This window comes from Notechis scutatus, chromosome 1 (genome assembly GCF_049901735.1).
Source record: "Notechis scutatus isolate UNSWTSFEM ecotype Mainland chromosome 1, rNotScu1.2, whole genome shotgun sequence".
In the NCBI taxonomy this organism is placed as follows: domain Eukaryota; kingdom Metazoa; phylum Chordata; class Lepidosauria; order Squamata; family Elapidae; genus Notechis; species Notechis scutatus.
In genome coordinates this window covers 148175504-148197701 of record NC_142009.1, presented here as the reverse complement: position 1 = coordinate 148197701, position 22198 = coordinate 148175504, and the positions used below count along the sequence as shown (strand labels likewise).

The window sequence follows — 22198 nt, the reverse complement described above, 5'->3', positions numbered from 1 at the left end:
GAATTTTGCATTTCTCTAAATATGACATCATATAGCAAAATTTCAACTTGTTTCTCATTACACAGTTAGTGCTTGGAGTAAAAGTGAATCCAGGAGTGAGCTTCTGAGTGCCCACTTTATATCTTGTTGGATTTTAGACAAACTCACTGATTTTTCCGTTTACTCCATACAACTTTTCTGCTCAGAATATCTTGAAGAATATGATTTATTTATTAAATTTGTATGGCGCCTGTCTCACTATCAAACAACAATTAATTGGCACAGGATTTGATTGTAGAAGATGTTAGAGCCTTAGTTTACCTTGGACATGGACTTCTAGTAGAACAGTTACCATGACTGATAATAAAGAACTCTGATTCATGATTTCAGGAGGCAACCAGATCATCTTCACTTATTAAAAATTAAGGGTAGGCAAAATTAAGGGTAGGCACCCTTAAAAATTAAGGGTGTCATATGGGAATCTCCCTAGTGTCTTTTTGTGACTCTTAGAAACCCCGCCCATGAGTAAAATTAAATTATTTTTTGGGGGGGGAAACTGATAGATTTAAAGAGCAAAATAATCATAGGTTACCAAATATCCCACAGCCCCTGCAAGCCTCAAGCAATAAACTAAGGTTCTTGGCTACATGAAAATTGATTATACTTTTTGGTGAAGTTTCCTCTAAATTCATGACGAACAATGGCTAGGTTTGTTGGCAACTTCAACACAGCTCCTAACATGAAATAAACACAAAACGGTCCCCCAGCTGTGCAGTAAAAGGAAACATTTTCTAACACCAAGATGCTTAGGATCTGGATAATTATGACAATAAGTACAGATAATGTTAAGAAATTTTATTTGCCTCTGTGATGAAAGCACATAAATTACAAGTGGAGGAAACATCATGCCACAAAATTGCATAGGGTTCTTACAAAAAAATGTGAATTTTGCATCTAAAGGCTGAAAAATTAAATTATATACATGTTAAATTATTATTTTTTCTAAGTGAAAGCAAAACCACTATTTCCAATCAGCCAATCACATACATTATTTATACCAATGTTCAATAATGTTAGTTTCAAATGAAAGCAAGCCCTATCTAAAAGAAATCTTTCACAACCATGTTGACAGTTAAAATGTCCAAATTCTCTGTGTGAAGGTCTGTTGTAAGCTGCTAAAACAATTCTCAGTAGTGTAACTGAAGTGTACAGTGGAGCCCAATGTAATTCAATGCAGCTCTATTCTCTATAGCAAAATGTCCACAGTAGATTATTTTGACATGTTTAACACATAACAAGGCAAATACATAGAAGGCACAAGACTCTCACATCATAGACTCCTTTTTCATTACCTTACTTTATTTCAAGTAATATTCATGATAAATGATGTATTACTGCAAGTTTTAACAATGCAAGATATACAATATTACACACTAAAACTACAACTGCAAAAAGGGGCACTGTACAGATATTAAAAAAGTAAGTACAGTCAATGATCAGTTACAAATGTACTGAAAACTCTGTCAACCATTAACTTGGTAACTTTACATCATAAATTAAAAAGCTTATCAGAGTTTCTCCTACTTGTCTGAGACTGCAGTATACAAGCATGGCAAAGAAATACCTATAGAACTGTTATCAATACTGGATTGTTGTAGCCTGTCTAACTTGAAACAAATTTATTTAACTTTTATCTTAGAAAATGCAGCATTAAAGTTTGACCCTTCCAGGTTTTTATATTTAATGATTAATAATATTGATCTTCAAAGTGCAAAAGTAGAATAAATGAAAGGAGTCATCTTCTTAAAATCAAAATGAAATTTTTTCATTTCCATTATATCCTCTAAATTACTCCATAAAATGTAAGCAGTTTATCTTTTATATACTCTTAACAATGTGCAACATTTCTTCATGCATGATGTAAATAATGAAAAAAAAAATACTGTTTAGCCAAAATTTTAGTTTCCCTATGTACACTTAGCATTTAATTCAATTTCTATTTTGTTTGATCTCTATTTATTGCTTGCAATTAAATAAAATAAGTTATTTTTACTGAGCTCCTGAGGGAAAACAAACTACATATATGCTGTTATGTATTCCAACTCCTTACCACTATCAGAACAAACTATAGTGTTTCAGTAATATCCACATGGTAGAACAGTAAGGAATGCTGGGGGTGGAACTGTAACTTTTGTAAGGTTAACTATATAAAAGGATAAAATTAATCAGATTTCTTTTATTCTCCCCCCAAAAAAAAATATTTTAGATTTGAAACATGTACATTTCCATACACTTGGGAAATGGCATTTCTATGTGCGTTCCATAGATTAAAAAAGGAAAGATATAATAGCACAAACCAGTTATTGAAAGCAACATTCTTGAATCTATCTTACATTTGAAAGTACTACAGACGTCTGAATGAAAGATTCTGATTGTGCAACGATTATTTCATAACAGTATCAGTTATCTCTGATGACTGTTATGAATCTCTTTCTTAAAGCTTTTAATTCCAGCAGAAGGGAAAGTTCAGCAAGAACTTGCCTGCGCTTTTGATTTGCAGAGACAGAATGCGCATATACATATGTGAATTCATATCACATTTGAAGCATGTATAATCAATCACATTATTATGTCTTGAAGAGATTTTGGCTTGGGAATATATTCTAGTAGTTACCACAGTTACAGAGAACTAACACTGATAATTCTCTGTCGAGACACAACCAGCACAGCCAACTATCACTGCACAGAAAGCTAAAGAAAAAAAATGTTTTTTTTTCTCAAAGTGCCATTGTTAAGATGACAAAAGCTTCCAAGATGTAGTTGCAAAGGAAGAAACAAACAATTACAGATACTGTGATAACTGTGGGTGGAATATTGTGTCACTCCTGTTTCATAAAGAGGTGGAAACACATTTACCTGCACAAAACATACTGGTCCCCAAAGAATGCTCCAGCCTTCTCGTAGTTTAAAAATGACTGGTGTAAATATGGCCAGAGACATACTGACCTCTTAGTTTATGCCATTAAACTAAAAAGAAAAACAAGGCCTACAAATAGGATATAATTTCCATACCCAACCCATTTGTTTTAGAAATTAGTACAATCCCAATAGAGGTCTTCCATATTTGAAGCTGCCCAATGGTCATTCAAAAACAGGAACATTCCTGGGGAACAGCATGGTAACTTGCTCTGTCAGAGTAATTTAAGATCGGTGTCTTTGTGGAAGCTGTTAGAGAGGTGTATCAAACACTTTTCCTGGATTATCTTCTAGCTCTTCATTTTGCAGTGGTTTGTGGTTCAATTTCCCACCATCGGATGCCAGGGAAGAAGTTGTAGAGCTGTGATCTCCGTCCTCACTGATTTTGCCTTTCATCGCTTCTTGAACAAATTCCAAGATTTCCAGTGGCAGTCTTTTGAATTTGTCTTGATATTCTTGATCAAGTTCAGCCTGTAACTGGAAATGACATCAATATTGTCATAAATAAAATTGCAAGGATTTGCCCGATGCTTTTTAAAAAAAACAGTAGGAAAAAACACACACCCTTGATTGACATTTTCAAATGGTGAAAGGGGAGGGACTGCATTTTGGTTATTTTTCCAGATGTGAATTTGGCATGATGATGGGGAGGAAACCTACCATTGGTTGACTTCCATTTCTTTACAGCATGCAGGAAGATTGTTCATGCACCAATAAGTCATAAAGCAACAATGTTGACTATTACAGCCTGCTTCCCAAAAACTCCATCATTCTGGATGCCTCGGTATCAAACATCTGCATCCAATGCTTTCCAAGTATGTTGGACCTACCCCTACAAAATACCATGTTACCAGGGAGATTCTGGGAATCTCATCTTGCGGATACTGGATATGTGTAGGATATCTTATGTGTGGATAAACTTCATTTTGATACTTGGTATGAGATATGCCACACGACCAGCAGAAATTTAGCTGTTTCTGCCATCACTATGAAACTTGATGGGAGTAACATGCACTGTAGCATCTTTGTATTAATTACTATTACTATTTAGTCTTGTTTTGGAAGACTTTGATACTGAGGAATATATGCTAAATCAAAGATAAAGTCAACTTTTATACAAAATGTAAAAAGCTCCACTGATATAACGGACAGAACTGCATTTGCTGATTTACAAACGTATTAAATGTATTACAGTGCTTGAAAGAACACTTGTAATCTATGAGTAATCTGATACCAGTTGATATTTATTTGACAATTACATTCTTATGCAATAGGAATTAGTACTGAGCATGAATTAATGCAATAGTAGTTACTATTAGACACTTAACTGCTTATGAAAGAGTGTTGAAACATAACAAATCTAGAGTCAAAAACAAAATTTCTGAATGTTGAATTACGAGTAAAAAATCTCCATAGGAATTCAAATGGTAAGGCTAAACCATGATGTTCAGAATTGGGCAACCTACTGTACCATATTTGGAAATGAATTATTACTTTAAGTTGGTGACGCCTCACCAGAAAAACACTAATTATAATGAAGACAGAATTGTAATTGTGTTGGTGTTCACTCTTGAAGCTATTAGCTTGGCCTAATAGTCAATTGCGGCAGATTCAATTACAATGGTATTTTCTGAATTTTTCCCATGAGAACAGAAATATGTATTTTAAAAAAGCAAAGATAAACGTTTGTTCTTTTCAATTTAGGAATAACAACTCTGCTAAATATTAGCATCTGGTTATGTCCTTCCACCAATAAAAATAGACTCATTACAGATGAGATTCTCCACCACCCAACATGAATCCCCTACTTTATAAAAACTGAGAGACCCTCCAAATGCAGAGCAAATTCTGAGGTGCTTGGAAGGGCAACAGGGAGAGAGGGCAATGCATGATCGTAAGATTGCAAGTTCATATCATTTACCTGGAATAAGTTCCACAAAACTAAACAGGACTTCCCAGTAAAAAAATCATTTATTATCAAGGTATGAAAATACTTGTAATAAATATTTGCATTTTTAATATCCAATGATCTGTTACTTTAGAATATATTTACCCAGAGGAACCAAAGACTGTAAATATGGAACGTTTTTAATCATTAAAGGAAGACAATATTATTTTTATTATTTTTATAATAATATCAGAAGTAAATAGCTTAAATATTTTAAAGATGCTGTCTGAGGAATTCCAGGGTTGAAGTCCATACATCTTAAGGTCGCCAAGGTTGAGAAACACTGATCTAAATGGTATCCAAGATTCCAAGCCTTTTATAAAGCATGTATTAAAATATATAAAATAACAATGGCATCTTTGACTGGAATAGAGTCATAGCATGTATTAATAACTGTATTATAGGAGGGGATGAATAAAATCTGTCAAGCAATTTTCTCTGTCTCCTGGAGTTAGCAGGGAATGAAGGTGGTCAAATCTTCTCATATTACCTTTTGCACTGAGTCTGCTTCCTTGAAACATTTTAAGTAATTTAACACTAGTACAGAAGTACAATTAGATGTGGCTCAGTGGCTAAGACACTGAGCTTATTGATCAGAAAGGTGGGCAGTTTGGTGGCTTGAATCCCTAGCATCGTGTAACGGAGTGAGTTCCCATTACTTGTCCCAGCTTCTGCCAACCTAGCAGTTTGAAAGCATGTAAAAATGCAAACAGAAAATTAGGGACCACCTTTGGTGGGAAGGTAACAGCGTTCTGTGCACCTTTGGCATTTAGTCATGCGCCAAAGGTTTAGTCATGACCATGGAGACGTTTTTGGACAGCGTTGGCTCTTTGGCTTTGAAACGGAGATGAGCACCGCCCCCTTGAGTCGAGAACGACTAGCATGTACGTGCAGGGGAACCTTTACCTTTACCTTACAATTAGAAATGAAGAAAAAAATGGGGAAGAGAAGAAGACTTTAGAGGTAGTTTGGGAAACAAGCAGATTAAATTGTTCCACTGATGTTATATGGCTATTGTACTCCAAGGAGATAAGCTAGCGGCCCATGAGACTGTTGAAAAGTCACTATGAAAAACAGAATATCTAACCCCATAACTCAGTGCTAACCACAACCACCAATTACTGCACCGTGAAACTGAAAGCAGTTATGTGAATCTGCTACCAGGCTGCCTCCAGATTTTTTTTTTTTTAGATACATAGTGTTGGATCCCAAGAGCTGTGAGGCCTGCAGAAAGCCACCTCATTTTCATTAGTACTAATTGCAGAAGATATCAGTGAAAGTCATTTAATGCAGCTATTTGAGGAATACACCAGTCTCCAGGCTTTTATCCAATATAGTGGTATTCTTGAAGAGCCAATCACATAGTTTCCTACCCAAATGTCTTTCCTAAATATGGGGTGGCTGGTAAGGCCCATTATCACAGCTCACTGCTCTTATAAATACTAGTCACAGGCTTCAGGTACCTTGGAGGACAGAAATGTTTACCTTCCAGTGAAATAAATCTGGAAGTATATTAGCCTTGCCAGATAGAGAATGGCAAACAGAAACAGTAAAGTAGCTGAAAGAGGAGAATCTTTATACTAACTCAGGCTACATCATTGTTTCTTGTGCCCAATGACAAGAAAGTGCAACAAGGCAGGATTATATCTTTCAACAATGAAAGATGTCAGTACTACAGAAGGTAGTTCAAAAGTGAATTTTCCTCCTTCAAAGATTAATTAGAGATAGTCCTTGACTTATGTCCACAATTTGCTAAAGCAAGACAGTTGTTAAGTGAGTTGCGCTCCATATTACAATCTTTCTCACCACAGTTATTAAGTAATCTGGCTTCCCCATTAACGTTACTTGTCAGAAGGTCACAAAAGGTGATCACATGACCCCGGGGCAGTGCAACTCTCATAGAACGGAGTCAATTGTCAAGCGTCTGAATTATGATCCGGTGACCAGAAGGTGCTGCAACGATTGTAAGCATGAAAAACGATCATAAGTAACTTTTCTCAGTAGTAACTTTGTTGTAACATTGAACAATTACTGTTGTAAGTTGAGAACTACTGGTAATCTTTTTGAATACAGGTCATTCAAAGACTCTTGAAACATTTGGATGGCAATGAAATTACATATACTTCGATATAAATTTCAATGGTAAATATAACAAACTTCCAGTATGATTCTGCACATTGATGTAGAAATATCAGATGGAAAATTTTGATTTTTCCCCCCCCTTTGTTGAGGACTCCAGTGTTCATAATTGTAAAACCTCTGATCAAATATTTGAAAGAACTATATTATATATTTAAAATAAAAGGGTAGTTCCTATTTAAAGCCAAACAGTGAGGTGGTTATTTTGTAAATACTGATAATCACTAGAGTCATCTTATAAGGAAAATGGGTGGCATAAAAATTTAATAATAAACAAGTAAATAAATGATATAAGCCATACAGTTTAAGATATTGTAATATTTTATCAATTGTTCAATATTTGCACAAGCAGCAATTAAAATGGTTTGCAGTACTAGAAAAAAACATGAATGAGGAAACAAAGTTGAAAAGCAGCTGGAGGAAGTATACTCGCCCAACCCCACCTCTGTATAATGCTTTTGTGGTGTTTTACACAATGGTTTACAACATTTACTTTGTTATTTTACTGTTACTTTTCCCAAGATAATAATGAAGTTGTATCGGGGCTGCCATGAGTTTTTATTTTAAATAAAAAAACAAGGATGCATCATTGACAAGAGACATGAGCGAGGGAAGCAGCAATGCATATGTGTGTGTGTGTGTGTGTGAGTGAGAGAGAGAGAGAGAGAGAGAGGTTTTCTAAGAAAACAGCAGAGCATAGGGCCTCAACTCAATACCACTGAGTACCACTGACTCAACAGTATTTCTCAATAAACATGCAAAGTTGCAGTATATGGGCACCAGTTAGAGATTTTAGTTTTTTTCTAGTATTATAAAGATGGAATGATTATTCACAAAGTACTCATTTAACTATCAAAATCATACACAGCCCTTCTCACTGTAGATCTTAACTTTGATATTTAAAAAGAGGACTATTGTCTTATTCTGACATAAGACAGTAATTTGATTGCTGCCCAAGTTTTCATAGTGATAGCCAATTTAACAGGTACAGAAACACATGATGCAATTATCATGACCTGTGTAAGACATTCTCTAAACACACTAGTTGTGAGAACAAAATACGGTTAAATATTATGGAAAACAGCTAAACCAGTGCAAATATGAATGATAAAGAAAGCTGTTGGGTTATTAGATATTAAAACACAGAATACATGTTCACAATGTATCAAATGAGCTAACCTCCACCCACAACCCGTAACTCACAATCTACCAAGGTTTGTTTGTTTATCCTGTTTAACTGTCAGATTACGTAACAAGAACTGTCAGTTATTTAAGTAGCTGTAAAGTCAACCTTTGAAATAAATTTTAAACAGATCTTGTGCAGTAAACCATAGGTGAAAATCTCAGGAAGTAATTACAGACTATTTAATTACAGCAGTAAAAAAGGTAGCTTTTTCTGTAAATACCATGCAAGAAGTAGTTATTTTGGATTGAAAAAAACCCACTGTGCAAATCTATTTAAAGGAGTCCACACTGATTAGGCACATACGATTGTTTCTCATTAACAAGTATGGGAGGAACTGAGGGTTGTGTCTTGATGCTTGAATGTTACACTTTTGTTTCTAAATGTTTTGTTGAATTACCTGGGGTGGGGGGGTAGAAGGACTGACAAGGAAAGATGGCGGAGAATGGCAAATTTTGCATGATCCTATTAGTGACATTACATTGAACTAGCAAACAACTGGTTACTGTTAAACATAAAAAATGAGATATTTAAAATAGTCTTCACAGCTATTCCCTGAAGCAAAAAATGTTAATTTTAAAATATGTAATAACATCCCCCCCAGATAATATTACAAAATAAAACTAAGCAATTAGAACTTCAATTCCCATTACTGTTCCTGAAGTGATCTTTATAGATTCTCACCATTTGCCAGTTTTCCAGTGACATTTCATTCATTCATTCATTCATTCATTCATTCATTCATCCGGCACCTCCCCATCCTTCTTTGATGTATCCAACATAAACATTTCCACCCTATCCTAAAGTCTGGAAGACTCAACATATACACAAGAACTTCCAGTTATTACATTCAGTGGAATGTAATAAAGTAAAAATAAATTATACAATTGTTTGTTATCATTACTCATACATAAACTTGCTTAGGAAGCTTCTTTACAGCACCAGCAGTCATGTATCTGTCTGCCTTGAATCACATATTGCCAATTAATTATCCCATGTTTCTTTTCCAAGGTGTTAAATAAAATCCACCCTCTTGCTTAAATTAATTTTCACTCCACGCAAATTTAAGTATATATTATTTCTCCAGTATGGCAATTAATACAGAGCTTAAAGAGGATTTTCAAAGTAGACACTATCAAGAAAATTTTAAATTGAAGAATAATGTTCACTTAATCATAGGTCTCTCTTAATTATTTTTGGGTGGGTAGAACTGGGGATAGTATATGAAGAAATTTATAGTTGCACAGTTCTTGTTGGTAATTTTAATCTATTGAAGATGAATATTTATCCAACAGATTTCATTCAGTTAAATCATAAACTCATCAATAATACTGTAGAGTCCTAAGAAAGACATTAAAAATCACACATACTTCAATATCATTGACAAAAATATTTTAATTACACACACAATATATATATATATACACACACACACACACACTGTCATTATAGTTGTGCTTTTAAATATATATATATATATATTGGATGGTGTTGCCTTAGTGAGGGAAAGGAAGCATGATACTGATGGATCAAAATATTTTATCTTCCATGCATGTTTTTTTCTAAAGTAAAAACACATATGCAGAAGGTGCCTGTTGGCAAAGTTAGCTAATCTTTCATATTTCACACCATATGCTTTCCATCTTGAATTTTTACAGTTTTCATATAAGCATGTTAAAATACAATCTGTCAAGCAAAAACACTTATAAACTATATCTTACAATTAGATCCAAAAGATAACTACATGCAAGCCAAAATTCCAGCTCTCCAGAACATATCCTGTCCAACATGACAATATGTGCTTGCAAAACTATGTCACAACTCTCAGTATTGAATTTACTATGGCTGCTGTTTAGATGTCTTTGGCAACACTCTGAAGAATCACCCTTTTCCTAAGAGGCCTGTAGGGGGCGTGCATAAGCGCACCAACGTGCCTACCGTCCCTGTCCTGTTGTTTTTTTTCTAATATGTATCCATTTCATGTATTCATAACTATGTTTATACTTATACCTGTTGTCTTATAATCGCTTGACAAAATAAAATAAAAAATAGAATGTAGTGGCCCAACAACAGGAAACTACATACTGCCACATACACCTTGCTCTTGCTTTTAACCTTCTTTTGCTAATCTAGTGCCGTTCTTTGAGTTTAATTAATAATCTTCCTGGATACATTTATATCAAGGTAGATGACCATTATACAGAATTTTCCTATCAGATAGAACATAACAATCAACAGAGTTTTAACTCCACACGGTTTGTAATTAAATGATCAAGATATTTAGTGATTCCTGAAATCTCAGATGCAAATCATAATAATCTCCCTAAATATTAATGTTATGGTACTTTTATGGTTAAGTGATTCAATTAGTGTTTTTTAAAAATTACACTATTCCAGTCAAATCAATTTTATTGCATAGGCCCTGAAGACTAGAAATAATAGACTACGTAACACAGTTTTTTAAAAAGCAGTAACAAAATGGCTGAAATTGCCAAAAAAGCTTAGTTTAAAAAGTCAAAAAATTATCCTTCATAAAGGCTATCCAAATTGAAACAAGTCTGCCTATAATTTATTGACAATATTTGTTTTCCTCTTATATGATTGGTTAAAATTTGGTTCATTCCTTTGATTAAGTACAGTCCCATACTTGATGTTCATATATTTATGTGTGTGTTTTAAAAATGCAGTTTTTGCTCCCTTGGGAATTATATAAAGGATATGAAAGAAGTCGGCAAATCAAATTAGTTTCCTCATTTGTTCCTCAAGCAGCATAGAAAATCCTTCTGATTACTGCGGGTGCCATTTGCATAGCTGTAAACATTTATAGAATACTAATTTTCTGTATTCAACTGTTAGAATTTCAAAATTCTTCATGAAGCAAGAAAAAGCAAAGATATCAAAATAACAAGGCTTTCTAATTACAACTTCATCTTGGATATCCTTAAAATTGGACTCTTGGAAGCAATATTAATCTATTTTTGGTATGTCAAACTATGTGCAGTCCCACATTGAGTGAATGATGATTAACCAGAATGCTGTAATTTGTATTTCCTCCTCCAAGAACGTATGTAGGAAGATGCTGATTAGCTTGCAGTGACATATGTAGATGGCATTTTGTTTTGCACTTGAAAATTCTTCCAAATAAGTTGCTTATAAATTATCCTAAATGTTCTTACAAACAGGGTTAGAGGAATTCCTGAAGTTGATTTAGATTTCACAAATGGCTGCAGAGCTGGACAAGACTGACGTTTTTCATTAATAACACTGATTTCAGTGACCCAAAGTGGGAATATCTGAGTCGGCTCACTAAAGGCTGATTAAGGCTGCTCTGTGCTCTCCCTTCATGTCCTTTCCCTGAAACCTGTCTGAGCATGTTGCCAACAGATCCTGGATTAGAGGGACCCTTAGTCTAAAGTTTATCAAAAACCTGTTTGTAAAGTATAGCCATTTCATTGCATTGTAATCAATGTAAAAAACTTATTGGGATGGCTTTCTCCTAACCCAAGCATCTCTTGTTAGGTTGAAAACCTGAACTTGCTTCATTCTTCTAACCTGCAGTTTCAAACTTTTTCGGGCCATTAAAAAACTTCTTCAGTATAAAACTTCTTGGAATTCCTGATAAAAAAGAAAAGGTGTTATGATAGAAAGTTGACAATAAAACACGCTAAAACAGGGGTCTCAAACTCGCGGCCCGCGGGCCAATTGCGGCCCGCAGGACGATATCCTGTGGCCCCCACTGTGATATGAAAGTATAATATTAGTGCGGCCCGCAGGGGGAATGGACCTCTGAAGGAAGTCCCGCCCGCCGCTCCTCGTCGTGGCTTCTTCTAACAAGTCCAAGTACAGGTCCAGACTTACTAATGATAATCTTCAAGCCATACTGAGGGTCTCAAGTGCCTCCTCTCTCAAGCCAAATGTGGCTCAGATATGTGAGAGGAAGCGTTGTCAAGTCTCTGGCAGCAAGGAGTAAGCTGGAGAAGCCATGTTCTGAGGAACTGTTCATGATCTTCATTCAATGCTCCATTCAAGTGTTCAGGACAGTTCATGTATTGGAGAAATCATTAACTGTTGATGACATTTGAGGATATTTTTTTAACAACATTTTTTGTGGAATCCCTTATGCGGCCCAGCCTCACCCAGCCTCTGCCTCCAGTGGCCCCCAGGTAAATTGAGTTTGAGACCCCTGCGCTAAAAGGTGTGTTAATTTCTGCCCATCCATAATGAAAGGACCAATTAGGAACCACTGGCAGATGGAAATCCTTGCTCTGCCCACTGAAAGCTTTTCATCTGGCCTTGTTTGGGAGAAGAGGAGAGAGGCAGTGTTGAGGTAGGATGCAAAACATGGCAGCTGTGGCTCCCCCTTCTCTTCACCCGGTGAATATTATGTGGTTTAGGCATTTTCCTAAGTAAAGATTATGGTCATCATGTTCATCCTTCTGGCTATAGCTTGCAAAAATTCCCATGGACACAAGTGTTATCATTTGATTCTCATGGAACCCCATCAAATTCTTATAGAAATTTAAGGCTCCGTGGAACAACAGTGTGTGTGTGTGTGTGGGGGGAAACGGGCTTTAGCTTAATCTTTTTGTTTTATTCTCTGCCTCCTCCTGATTCCTGATTTGCTTAAAGCAAAGGACACACAAGGGAGATATAGCTATATGTCATGGTTTGTGGGAACGATGCTGCCTAGGGAACAATCAGATGGAGAGTGAAGTGGGAGCCTGCATCTGCATAATAGCAGAGAGGGAAACTCAGAAAGGATCTCCATAACATTAAGCTATAAAAACAGACAGAAGATACGTACTTTCAGACTTGCATAATTCTGTTAATGTAGTTTGACAAGAAAGCTGAATTAGATTATCTGTTTATATTTCTTGTCTGGCCTACCTGGGAAAGCTGACACTACATTTCTTCTGGCTACAGCTAAAACAGTGGGAGAAGCAGCAGATCCACAGACCAATGATACAGTTCCTTTTCCCATATGAAGTACTTGGTTGCTAAACTATTTCTGACAGACAACTCAGTTGTCTTCTGAGCCATTCAGGAGGGATCCAGGAAATATTCTGAAACAGTAGGTTAAAGTCCCCAGCAAGAACTTGGAGATAATAATGTCATAATTGGATTATTATAATTGGGAGTTTCTATTATGAGTGGCTTTTTCCCTCTGTCAAAACTAAGGATATATAAAATCTAATGGTCACTAAAAATATTCTCCACAGAATTCTTTTTCTCTCTGTCAAAACTAAGGATATATAAAATCTAATGGTCACTAAAAATATTCTCCACAGAATTCTTTCCAAAGCAACATTATTATAAGAATACATTTATTCTTTCCCACACATTCTTTATCTTTAAATATGTAGTCTCTCACCAACTCTAGCTGGGTCCTATATGTAAGTTGGTAGCATTCCATTTAACTGTTGTTAAACAATTGAGAAAAATTAAACAGTTAACAGCATAAAACAAAATGATTACTGCCCATCATCATAAGGAATGCAAAGCACCACAATTTAATGTATAAAGAATTACACTTTTACAGAAGGGGGTGCTGGTGCTGGTGGATTGCAGCATTTTCTTATTTTTTTAGGTATGCAGTAGAACAGGGGTGTCAAACTCTATTTTATTGAGGGCCACATCAGGGTTGTGTTTGACCTTGGGGGGTGGGGGCCATGGGTGGGGTGGGCATGGCCAGTTTGACATCACTCATGTCAGGGGAACCTGTGGTGGCCCAGACAGGGCCAGGGGATCCTCCTGTAGCCCTCTGCCAGTGAAAACGGAGTTTGGGAGGGTTGTGTGTGGCCCTCCTGGGCTCTGCTTTTGACCGCGATGGCCTCCTCCAGCCCTCGTCGGCGCCATTTTCCTTGGCAGAGGCACCAAGCCGGTCTATTGCTATTTCCAGGGCAGCCCTGTGGGCCAGATCTAAGCACCCCGTGGAACAGTTCCGGCCCACAGGCCTTGAATTTGACACCCCTGCAGTAGAAGGCTGTGTTTGACGGATATTGCATTTTTCTCCTTACTGTCCTATTTTCATCTTGAATTACTAGAAAAAAATTCTGTAATGTTTGGAGGCTACTCATTTATTTTTAATAACAATGCTTTGAACCTAAATTTGAAATGTGTCTTCATGGTTTTAAGAATATCCTATGTTTGGAGTTGAGAAGACACATAGTCAGCATTGTCAGATCATCAGAAATCACTGAAATCCAGGAGATTTTTTTGAAGAATCAGTGAAAAAATGGGGGGGGGGGGGAACCGTTTCACAAACAACCTGTTTTCTTTGAGTCTATTTTATACAAACACACCAAGAGACACATTTTAATTACCATTTCTTCCTAAATGCAAAGGTTTTAATTTAATACATTGTGTTCAATTTGGCTCAACTTGACAGCTAAGTTTTGCTTTAAGGCTTATGTCCAAAACCGATATGACATGACTAGATTGGTCTCCCTGTCTCTTTTCTCCCCAGCATCCATCACATGCCATCCACAGTTCAGAAATACACGAGATACTTGAGCAGAGAGAAGGAATCTGTTCCATTCTGGATATTATTTTGTCATTTGATGGATGTCATTGGATGTGTCTCCAAGCCAATCAATAAACACAATTAAATCAGGAAAGAAGGATTGTAAAATATTTAAGAGCTTGCTTATCCAAAAATGACTTTTATATACTTATGTGGCAGAGTTGTCAAATATATATGGTGTTCGTAGGACTCCTGTATCAAAAGCTGGCCTGGGAGGTCTTGGTTTGTCAGGAGACATCCATATATATCAATTAGAAAACAAGGAACCTTTCTTTAAACAGCAGAATTGACTAGATGAAGTGCCAAGAGTTCAGGCAGCTCTCAATTCTCCCCCCCCCGCCCCCCCGAGATCTACTGTATTTTTCCAAAACTTATCAAATTTATTGTGACACAAGGGGAAATACTTAAGTAAATAGCTAGAACATAGGGGTTATCTTGCTTTATTTTTTTTAAATAAATCTGTAAATAGAACCAGATCCTGTTTAATTTTTGTCCTAACCTCTTCCGTTATGTTTTGGAGGTTGATCTCTGACATGCTACACTGAGGTTAGGTTTGCCAGGTCTGGGTTGCAAAAGAATACTTTTTCTATATCCCTTTGCTGCCTTCTGCTGGTTGCTAGGATTTTTGCAACCACAATATAGTGACTTTATTTGAAGTCCATGTATGGTCATATTCATCCTTGTCCCCAAGTCATATAGAGAAACAGATAACTTTATTCCAACTCAGCACACTTACATTTGGTTCAATTTCCTTACGCTTTAGATATGAGCTATGAATGTATGTCCTTCCTTCCTTCCTGCCTTCCTGCCTTCCTTCCTTCCTTCCTTCCTTCCTTTCCTTCCTTCCTTCCCTGCCACAACCAAAACACTCTTGGTGCCTTATAGGCCATATGCACAAAACTTAAAACCGATCATAACATGTATTAACTATAGCTTTGCAGGCCCAATAAAGTGGTGTTAATATGCTCCCAGTGAGCACCAATAAGCACTTGAGAGCTGTTGCATTTCGGAACAGCTTCACTTTCTGAATAGCCTACAAGGGTAATTCCATTTAAAGCACAATGTAATATTCAAGTTGAAGGATAATGAAGGAATGAATTGCTATAGCCAGATCTCTTGCTCCTGAGAGCACCACAATTGGCAAACTGAGCAGTAGCTGTGAGTCCAGAAGGATACACCCCCAAACACCTACCACCCACATCACATACCTGCACCTTCATGGGTAGTGCCTGCTCATCAAGGAACAAACCTGATGGCAACGGAAACTCCCCACGAACAGCACCTTCACCCAACTAGGATTCAACTTCAGCCTACATAACTTGTAGCCTCATGCATTGGGAAGGGACACCAGAAGCATCTCTCTCTCTCTCTACAGCACAAGGTAGTGGTTTCAATTAGATTTAAAAAGCAGAGAGAACAGAAATGATGCCTGCTTCACCTCACTATTGGGCCAATCTCTCTTCCCCCATTATCACAAACTGAAACTGCTCACTGAGGAAGGAATGGAACCACTGCAAAACAAAAATCTCTATTCCCAACCCCCCCCATGGATGGTCCAATCAGATACCATGGCGGACAATGTCAAATTCAGCAGTAGTTTTATCTATGTGAGCTTTTTTTTTTCTTGGAAATAAAAGAATTATCTGATTTTCTGAGAGTTTCCTCCAAAGTGGTAGTATTAGTGCAAGCATGATAATGGTATCATGCACAAGGCTACTGCTGCACACCCCTCCCCAGAAATTTGGTTCCATGTACATAGAGCTTCAGTTCTCTTATTCCTGTAGCATATTATTATTTTGCAAATTAGACGATCCTTAAAAATAGTGTGCCGTTTCTCTGTTTCTTCAGAGAGTTTCACTTATGAGTCAAGGGTTCACATTCATGAGATTTTGAATTTGTCTTTGACTCCTTGACTTGTTGAGCTATCATTCAAGTGTAGCAATTGCCTTTCTATGTCAGGAAAGTCTGGTGTTTGATTCATAATAAAACCAATAAAACCTCACTAGTAATTAGAGAATTATGAATATCATGCCAGAGAATTGAGTTTTGGTATCACTGCAATGTTCGGGAGGGTTGCAAGAAGTATTGTCTTCTGAGAAGAGGAAACACTGAGGATAGAAACTAAGAAATGTTTCATTTCAACCTTGAATTACAAATATTCTCCTTTATTGAAACTTGTATTTCTTTAGTCAAGAGAGGAGTCCCTGTTCAGTCATATGTAAGTGACCTTGGGTGAGGTCAAGCATACAGCCTCCATGTCTTTATTGCTAAAAAAAAAAAAGCAATTATACTAGGGGAAACATTTTGTAAGCATCTTTGGTGAAGTGGTTTAGTTTGTGGGCATGTGTACAAAACACCTTTAAACTACTCTGGACATTAAACATGTGGACTGTCTTGTTATCCCATTCTACACATCTTTTTAACATTCTGAATACCCCTAAGATTAAGCTTTATGAATGCAGAATGATGGCTCCTTTGAGCTAGTAGGAACTGAAATTCCACATCCCCTTGGCACAGTATGCTTAACTCCTGAGAAGCTGCCAGCGTTGGCTAAGAAGCATGCAGGATGAAGATATAGAATGGCAGGAACATATGTAATGAGAACCAGTTGAAAGATTCTCATTAGCTTTCTTGGCTTTCTCTCCTAACTCCCTCTGCAGGTTTAAATACTACTACAAAAGTTCTTCCAGTGATCTAAAACAAGGATCTTCAAACTTGGCAAGTTTAAGACTTGTGGACTTCAACTCCCAGAATTCCTGAGCTAACATGACTGGAGGAGGAATTCTGGGAGTTGAAGTCCACAAGTCTTAAAGCTGTCAAGTTTGAAGACCCCTGATCTAAAATGAATGTTGGGGGAAACAGGTAGGGAGAGAAGGCTGGTGGTCTTTTTTTTATAATAAACTTTTTATTTTATTTTATAAACATTCCATCTTTTCTTTATACAGTGTGTCGTCTAGGTACCAATGTCTTGTGGATAATATTTTTGGTTAATACAATTTCCTTACCATAACAACAACAATTGCATTACATTCTTATTTTGAAGAATATATCTTCAATATATATTATTTTCACATAATATATTTTATCATTGTAACCTTCCCTTTTTTAGTTCCTTCCTCTCTATATTCATATATATCCTACATGTATGTATGTATGTATGTGTATGTGTTTGTGTGTGTTTGTGTGTGTGTGTGTGTGTGTGTGTGTGTGTATGTATGTATGTATGTATGTATGGCATTCAGCTTTGTTCGGGTATTTTCCCACGTCATTGTAGTTGTGCTTTTAAAGTTGTAGCAACGTTTCGGCAGAATCTCATCTGCCACCATCAGGCTTCTGTATAGTGTTCATCTGTGAGTCAGGCTTTTACAGTGGTTTCAGATTTGAATTTGGGGCAGCCTATTGCTGTGCCAGAATGGTTTTTTCTTCATCCTGATTGGTTGAGAGTCTTGGTCTGTGTTTATTGGTCTTGGAGTTTGCTGTGTTCTGCTTGATTGGTGTTTCTAGTATCTTCTGTCTGTTTTTTGGCTCTTTTTGTATCTTGATTGGATGGCAACATTGTGTTACTTTATTGGAGGCCTTTAGTGCCGCTTGGCTCCGGGTAAATGGACGGCTATCATTAGTTAGGAAGCTAGGTTTCATCTGGGTGCCTGGTTGGGGTGTGTTTGAGCTGGAGGTATCAGGGGGGATCTGTTTGTGCCCAGGTGTTTGCCTGGCTTGTGGTGTGGAGATTTTTTTTGTTTATGAGTGCAGGCTTCCAAATGATTGACAGTCTGGTGGAATCATCTCTTCTGTTCATGCATTGTTGCCAGCCAATCAAGACAAAAAAAAAAGCTCCAAAACAGACAGAAGATATTAGAAACACCAATCAAGCAGAACACAGCAAACTCCAAGACCAATAAACACAGACCAAGACTCCCAACCAATCAGGATGAAGAAAAAACCATTCTGGCACAGCAGCAGGCTAGCACCAAATATAAAACAGAAACAGCTGTGAAAGTCTGACTCACAGACGAACACTATACAGAAGCCTGATGATGGCAGATGAGATTCTGCCAAAACATTGCTGCAACTTGGGAAAATACCCGAACAAAGCTGAATACCATCTATATAGATCTATCTATCTATCTATCTATCTATCTATCTATCTATCTATCTATCTATCTATCTATCTATCTATCTATCTATCTATCTATCTATCTCTTCTATGTTAGGCTGGTGGTCTTAAGAATTCATTAGTTCAGCAATTTAGCCTTCATTGACTGAATGCCTTCAGCTCATTGTTTGGGTGAGTCCAAATGTTTCTTAAGGCCACAATCCAAAACAGATTCATTCAGATAAAGCCACATCGGATACTGAACTTTATTCTCAGTAAGTATGCACAGGATTTCGCCAAAAATGAATGGTTGATTATTCCAATTGGATTAATTCTGTTCATGATATTTCTTGGGATTCATTTTTGGGATAAAATAAATTAATAAATACAAGCTGTGATATATTCCCAGGCGGCTGTAGATTTTCCTTATTAAGAGATCTGTCCCATACTGACCAAACATCTGAATGCTTGAACTGATTGTGAAGTCAGTTATGATTTTCCTCCAACTGAAATTGAAATTATATGCTTCATTACTGCCAAGGAAGCCCCTGAACCTAATGAAGATTATATCTCAGGAGGCATGGATAGGCCTGCATTGTAAATCCTGAGAAGTTCTTTGTTGGCCTGCTTGACAAATATATCAGCAGGGATTCTAAATAGTGTCTTCGTACAATCACTTTGTAAAGCTAACTTAAAAGCTCTAGATTTGCTTGTTAGCATTTTGGCCAATTGCCTGAGATGGAATCTTAATTGCTATTTCAAAGAATTACTCCTGGTACAACAGAATGCAGCTATTCCATTATAAATGCAGCACTATATACCACTTATCTTAGTAGCTACTGACACGACACAGGAAATGTATGCAATCTGTAACTCTTGGGTTTCATGTGGCTCTTGTTTTGCTTTAATGAGACCCTTGGTTTATATATACTGTATTTACAGGTGTTAAATCTAAGGCTTTTTTTTTTTTTAAAAAAAAAACATTTTGTCATCAGGAAGAGAAAGAAGGGGTGACACAACCCATATTTGTATATACCTCTCCACTGTCTGTTTCAGCCTGCCCTCCACACCAGTGTGCCCTCCCCAGCAGATTTCCTTTGAAGGAATTTAGCTTTTGCCAAATAAAATGTTGACTATTCAACACATAATATAAAACTGAATAGCATTTCTGAATTTTCAGCTTCATGGAAGCTATAGTTTTATTATTGTATTCATTAATTTCTACTGTTCATAGTTTCAAAGCAAAGTTTATTGGAAGGGTTGAAATTAGCAGGAAGAGGAAGTTAAGATCAACAGTTTATTATTATTATTATTTTTTAAAAAAGGGATCATATTGGTTAAATAATCAATAGGTAACACCAGAAATTCAAAACATGCAAAGGTATGGGGATGATTCAATGGCTTTTATGTTAGGATATATATAGATAAATATATAGTGGTTAGTTTTACTAGAGAAGAAAGGCAAATGTTTCACTCACTTTCACTAGTCTCATACTCCATTTCTACTTCTGTTTTTCCTCCTCTCCTTCTGGTTCTTCTATGCTCTTTAAAACAAATCCAAGGATCGTTTCAATTTTAGACGAATAGCAATGGCTAAACTAGCATATGACATTTTTACATGTAGCAGTCAGTATTTTTTAAAAACTTAACAAATAAGAAAAAAGTCCATGAATGCAATTTAGTTTAATTTTAATCATTTCTCCGATTGGTGTCCTCTCCAATAGGTACATGTGTGTACGTGCACACATACACAGACATACCAGGCAGTGAGTCCACTCTGTCTACTCTAATTAGTTTAAAGACAATCTTTTCTCCAAGTCACAGATCTGTATGACAAGCAGAAAACAAAACTTAAGAGGAAGGAAGATATCCCTGCAAGGATAATGGCATCCTTCACAACAGAGAACAGATCCATCCATCATTTGGGATTTTTTTTCTAGTACAGCTAAAGTCAGCCACAATTCAAATAAGACAATTTTTGACAGAAAATCTGCTAAACAATCAAACAGCTCCAAACCTAGAGAAGCTAAATTGGCATCCCCCCTCCTACCACCCCATCCCACCCCTCATCTCATACTGACATACTACATTAATGAAAATTCTGTATAGGAGAAAACCATTGCATTTTTGCTTTCAAGGAACGTATCTCACAGTGGTTAAAAAAATTATCAGTGTATAAGTAATTAGGTGGACCCTAGGAGCATAAGAAGCATATTGCTTAGCATTTCCTCCTTTGAATTTTGTATGACTAGAGTTGAGGTGCAGGGGAACGGATTGTAATATATCTGGATTTAAAACGTTTCTGCTATAATACACACAAGATATTTTCTTCCAACTGGAAGTGAGTCTTCTACTTCACTACTTACCATTGATGCTGTTTAAGGAGGAAATGACTTGAAAGTGAGTACTTGCCTAAAAATAAGCTCCATTTAATTCAGTGGGAATTATTTCTGAATACAAATAAACTGTTCTCTCAAATATTATTTTCTTCTCAGAGGGAAAGTAGTTTTCTTCCATATAGAGTGAGTGTGTGTGTGTGTGTGTGTGTGTGTGTGTGTGTGTATCTATGTGTGTGTATATAGCATGTGTTCGTGTGTGTTATGTATGTGTACCCTTTTGAGAGCAGGCAACAGAATGTCATTTTTAATGTGTGCCAGTGTGCCCACAGTAGAAAATGACAGTAAAGGTTATCTTTCTGTATGTAATGAAAGGATGGCACTGCCCATTGTTTTCTGCAAGGTGCATTCCATACATAAAATCGAGAGGATGTCTCTGCTGAGAGCAGGTTGTTCATTCTGATATCTCCATTTAAAAATATGCAGCTCTTTTCAAGAAGTACATATTCAGCTCAACTTGGGTAAGTCAGACATGAAGAGAAAACAATTTTGGGATAATAGCCCATAACAGTGACATTGGGTCAATAGTTGAGTCTGTCAGAGTTCATCTCAGTTGTTCAATTTCTATAGTACAAGCTATTTTATAGAATGTCCCAGTGGGAATGATACTGAACATTTTTAGTTTTTAGATTCACAGATAAACATACTGTGCTGTGAGACTAAAGATAGTCAAAACCTTCACTGAAATAGCTTCTTCTTATTGAACCTTATCAGTAAAGAAATGTGATAGAAAGTTTATGCATATATAAACTAAAATGTTTTTACATATATATGCCTGGAGTTGAAAAAAAAAGAAAAGAAGCCATGCTGTAATTCTTTGCAAAGACTGATTTTAAAAAAAACTTCTGCTGGAGTCTACTTTGCACCCACCTCTCAGGGCGAGGATGAACAATTAGTCACGAATTTCCTAATATTTTTTTTACTACTGCAGGGAATACAAATAGGAGAATAGACATGCTGC

General features: G+C 36.5%; 1 protein-coding gene across 3 annotated transcripts in view; it reads right to left on the bottom strand.

Moving 5' to 3' along the window:
• Nucleotides 1-819: 819 nt before the first annotated feature.
• The window catches only part of PLCB1 (phospholipase C beta 1), a 486583-nt gene continuing 465204 nt past the window's right edge, over nt 820-22198 (bottom strand). For 2 of the 3 annotated variants that reach the window (XM_026668520.2, XM_087948391.1), the window contains exon 32: nt 820-3432. In XM_026668520.2, coding sequence (XP_026524305.1) covers nt 3208-3432 — 225 coding nt within the window. In that variant the 3' untranslated portion in view covers nt 820-3207. Of the gene's footprint in view, nt 3433-20319; nt 20386-22198 lie in introns of all 3 variants that reach the window. The other variant, XM_026668521.2, reaches the window with a different exon arrangement.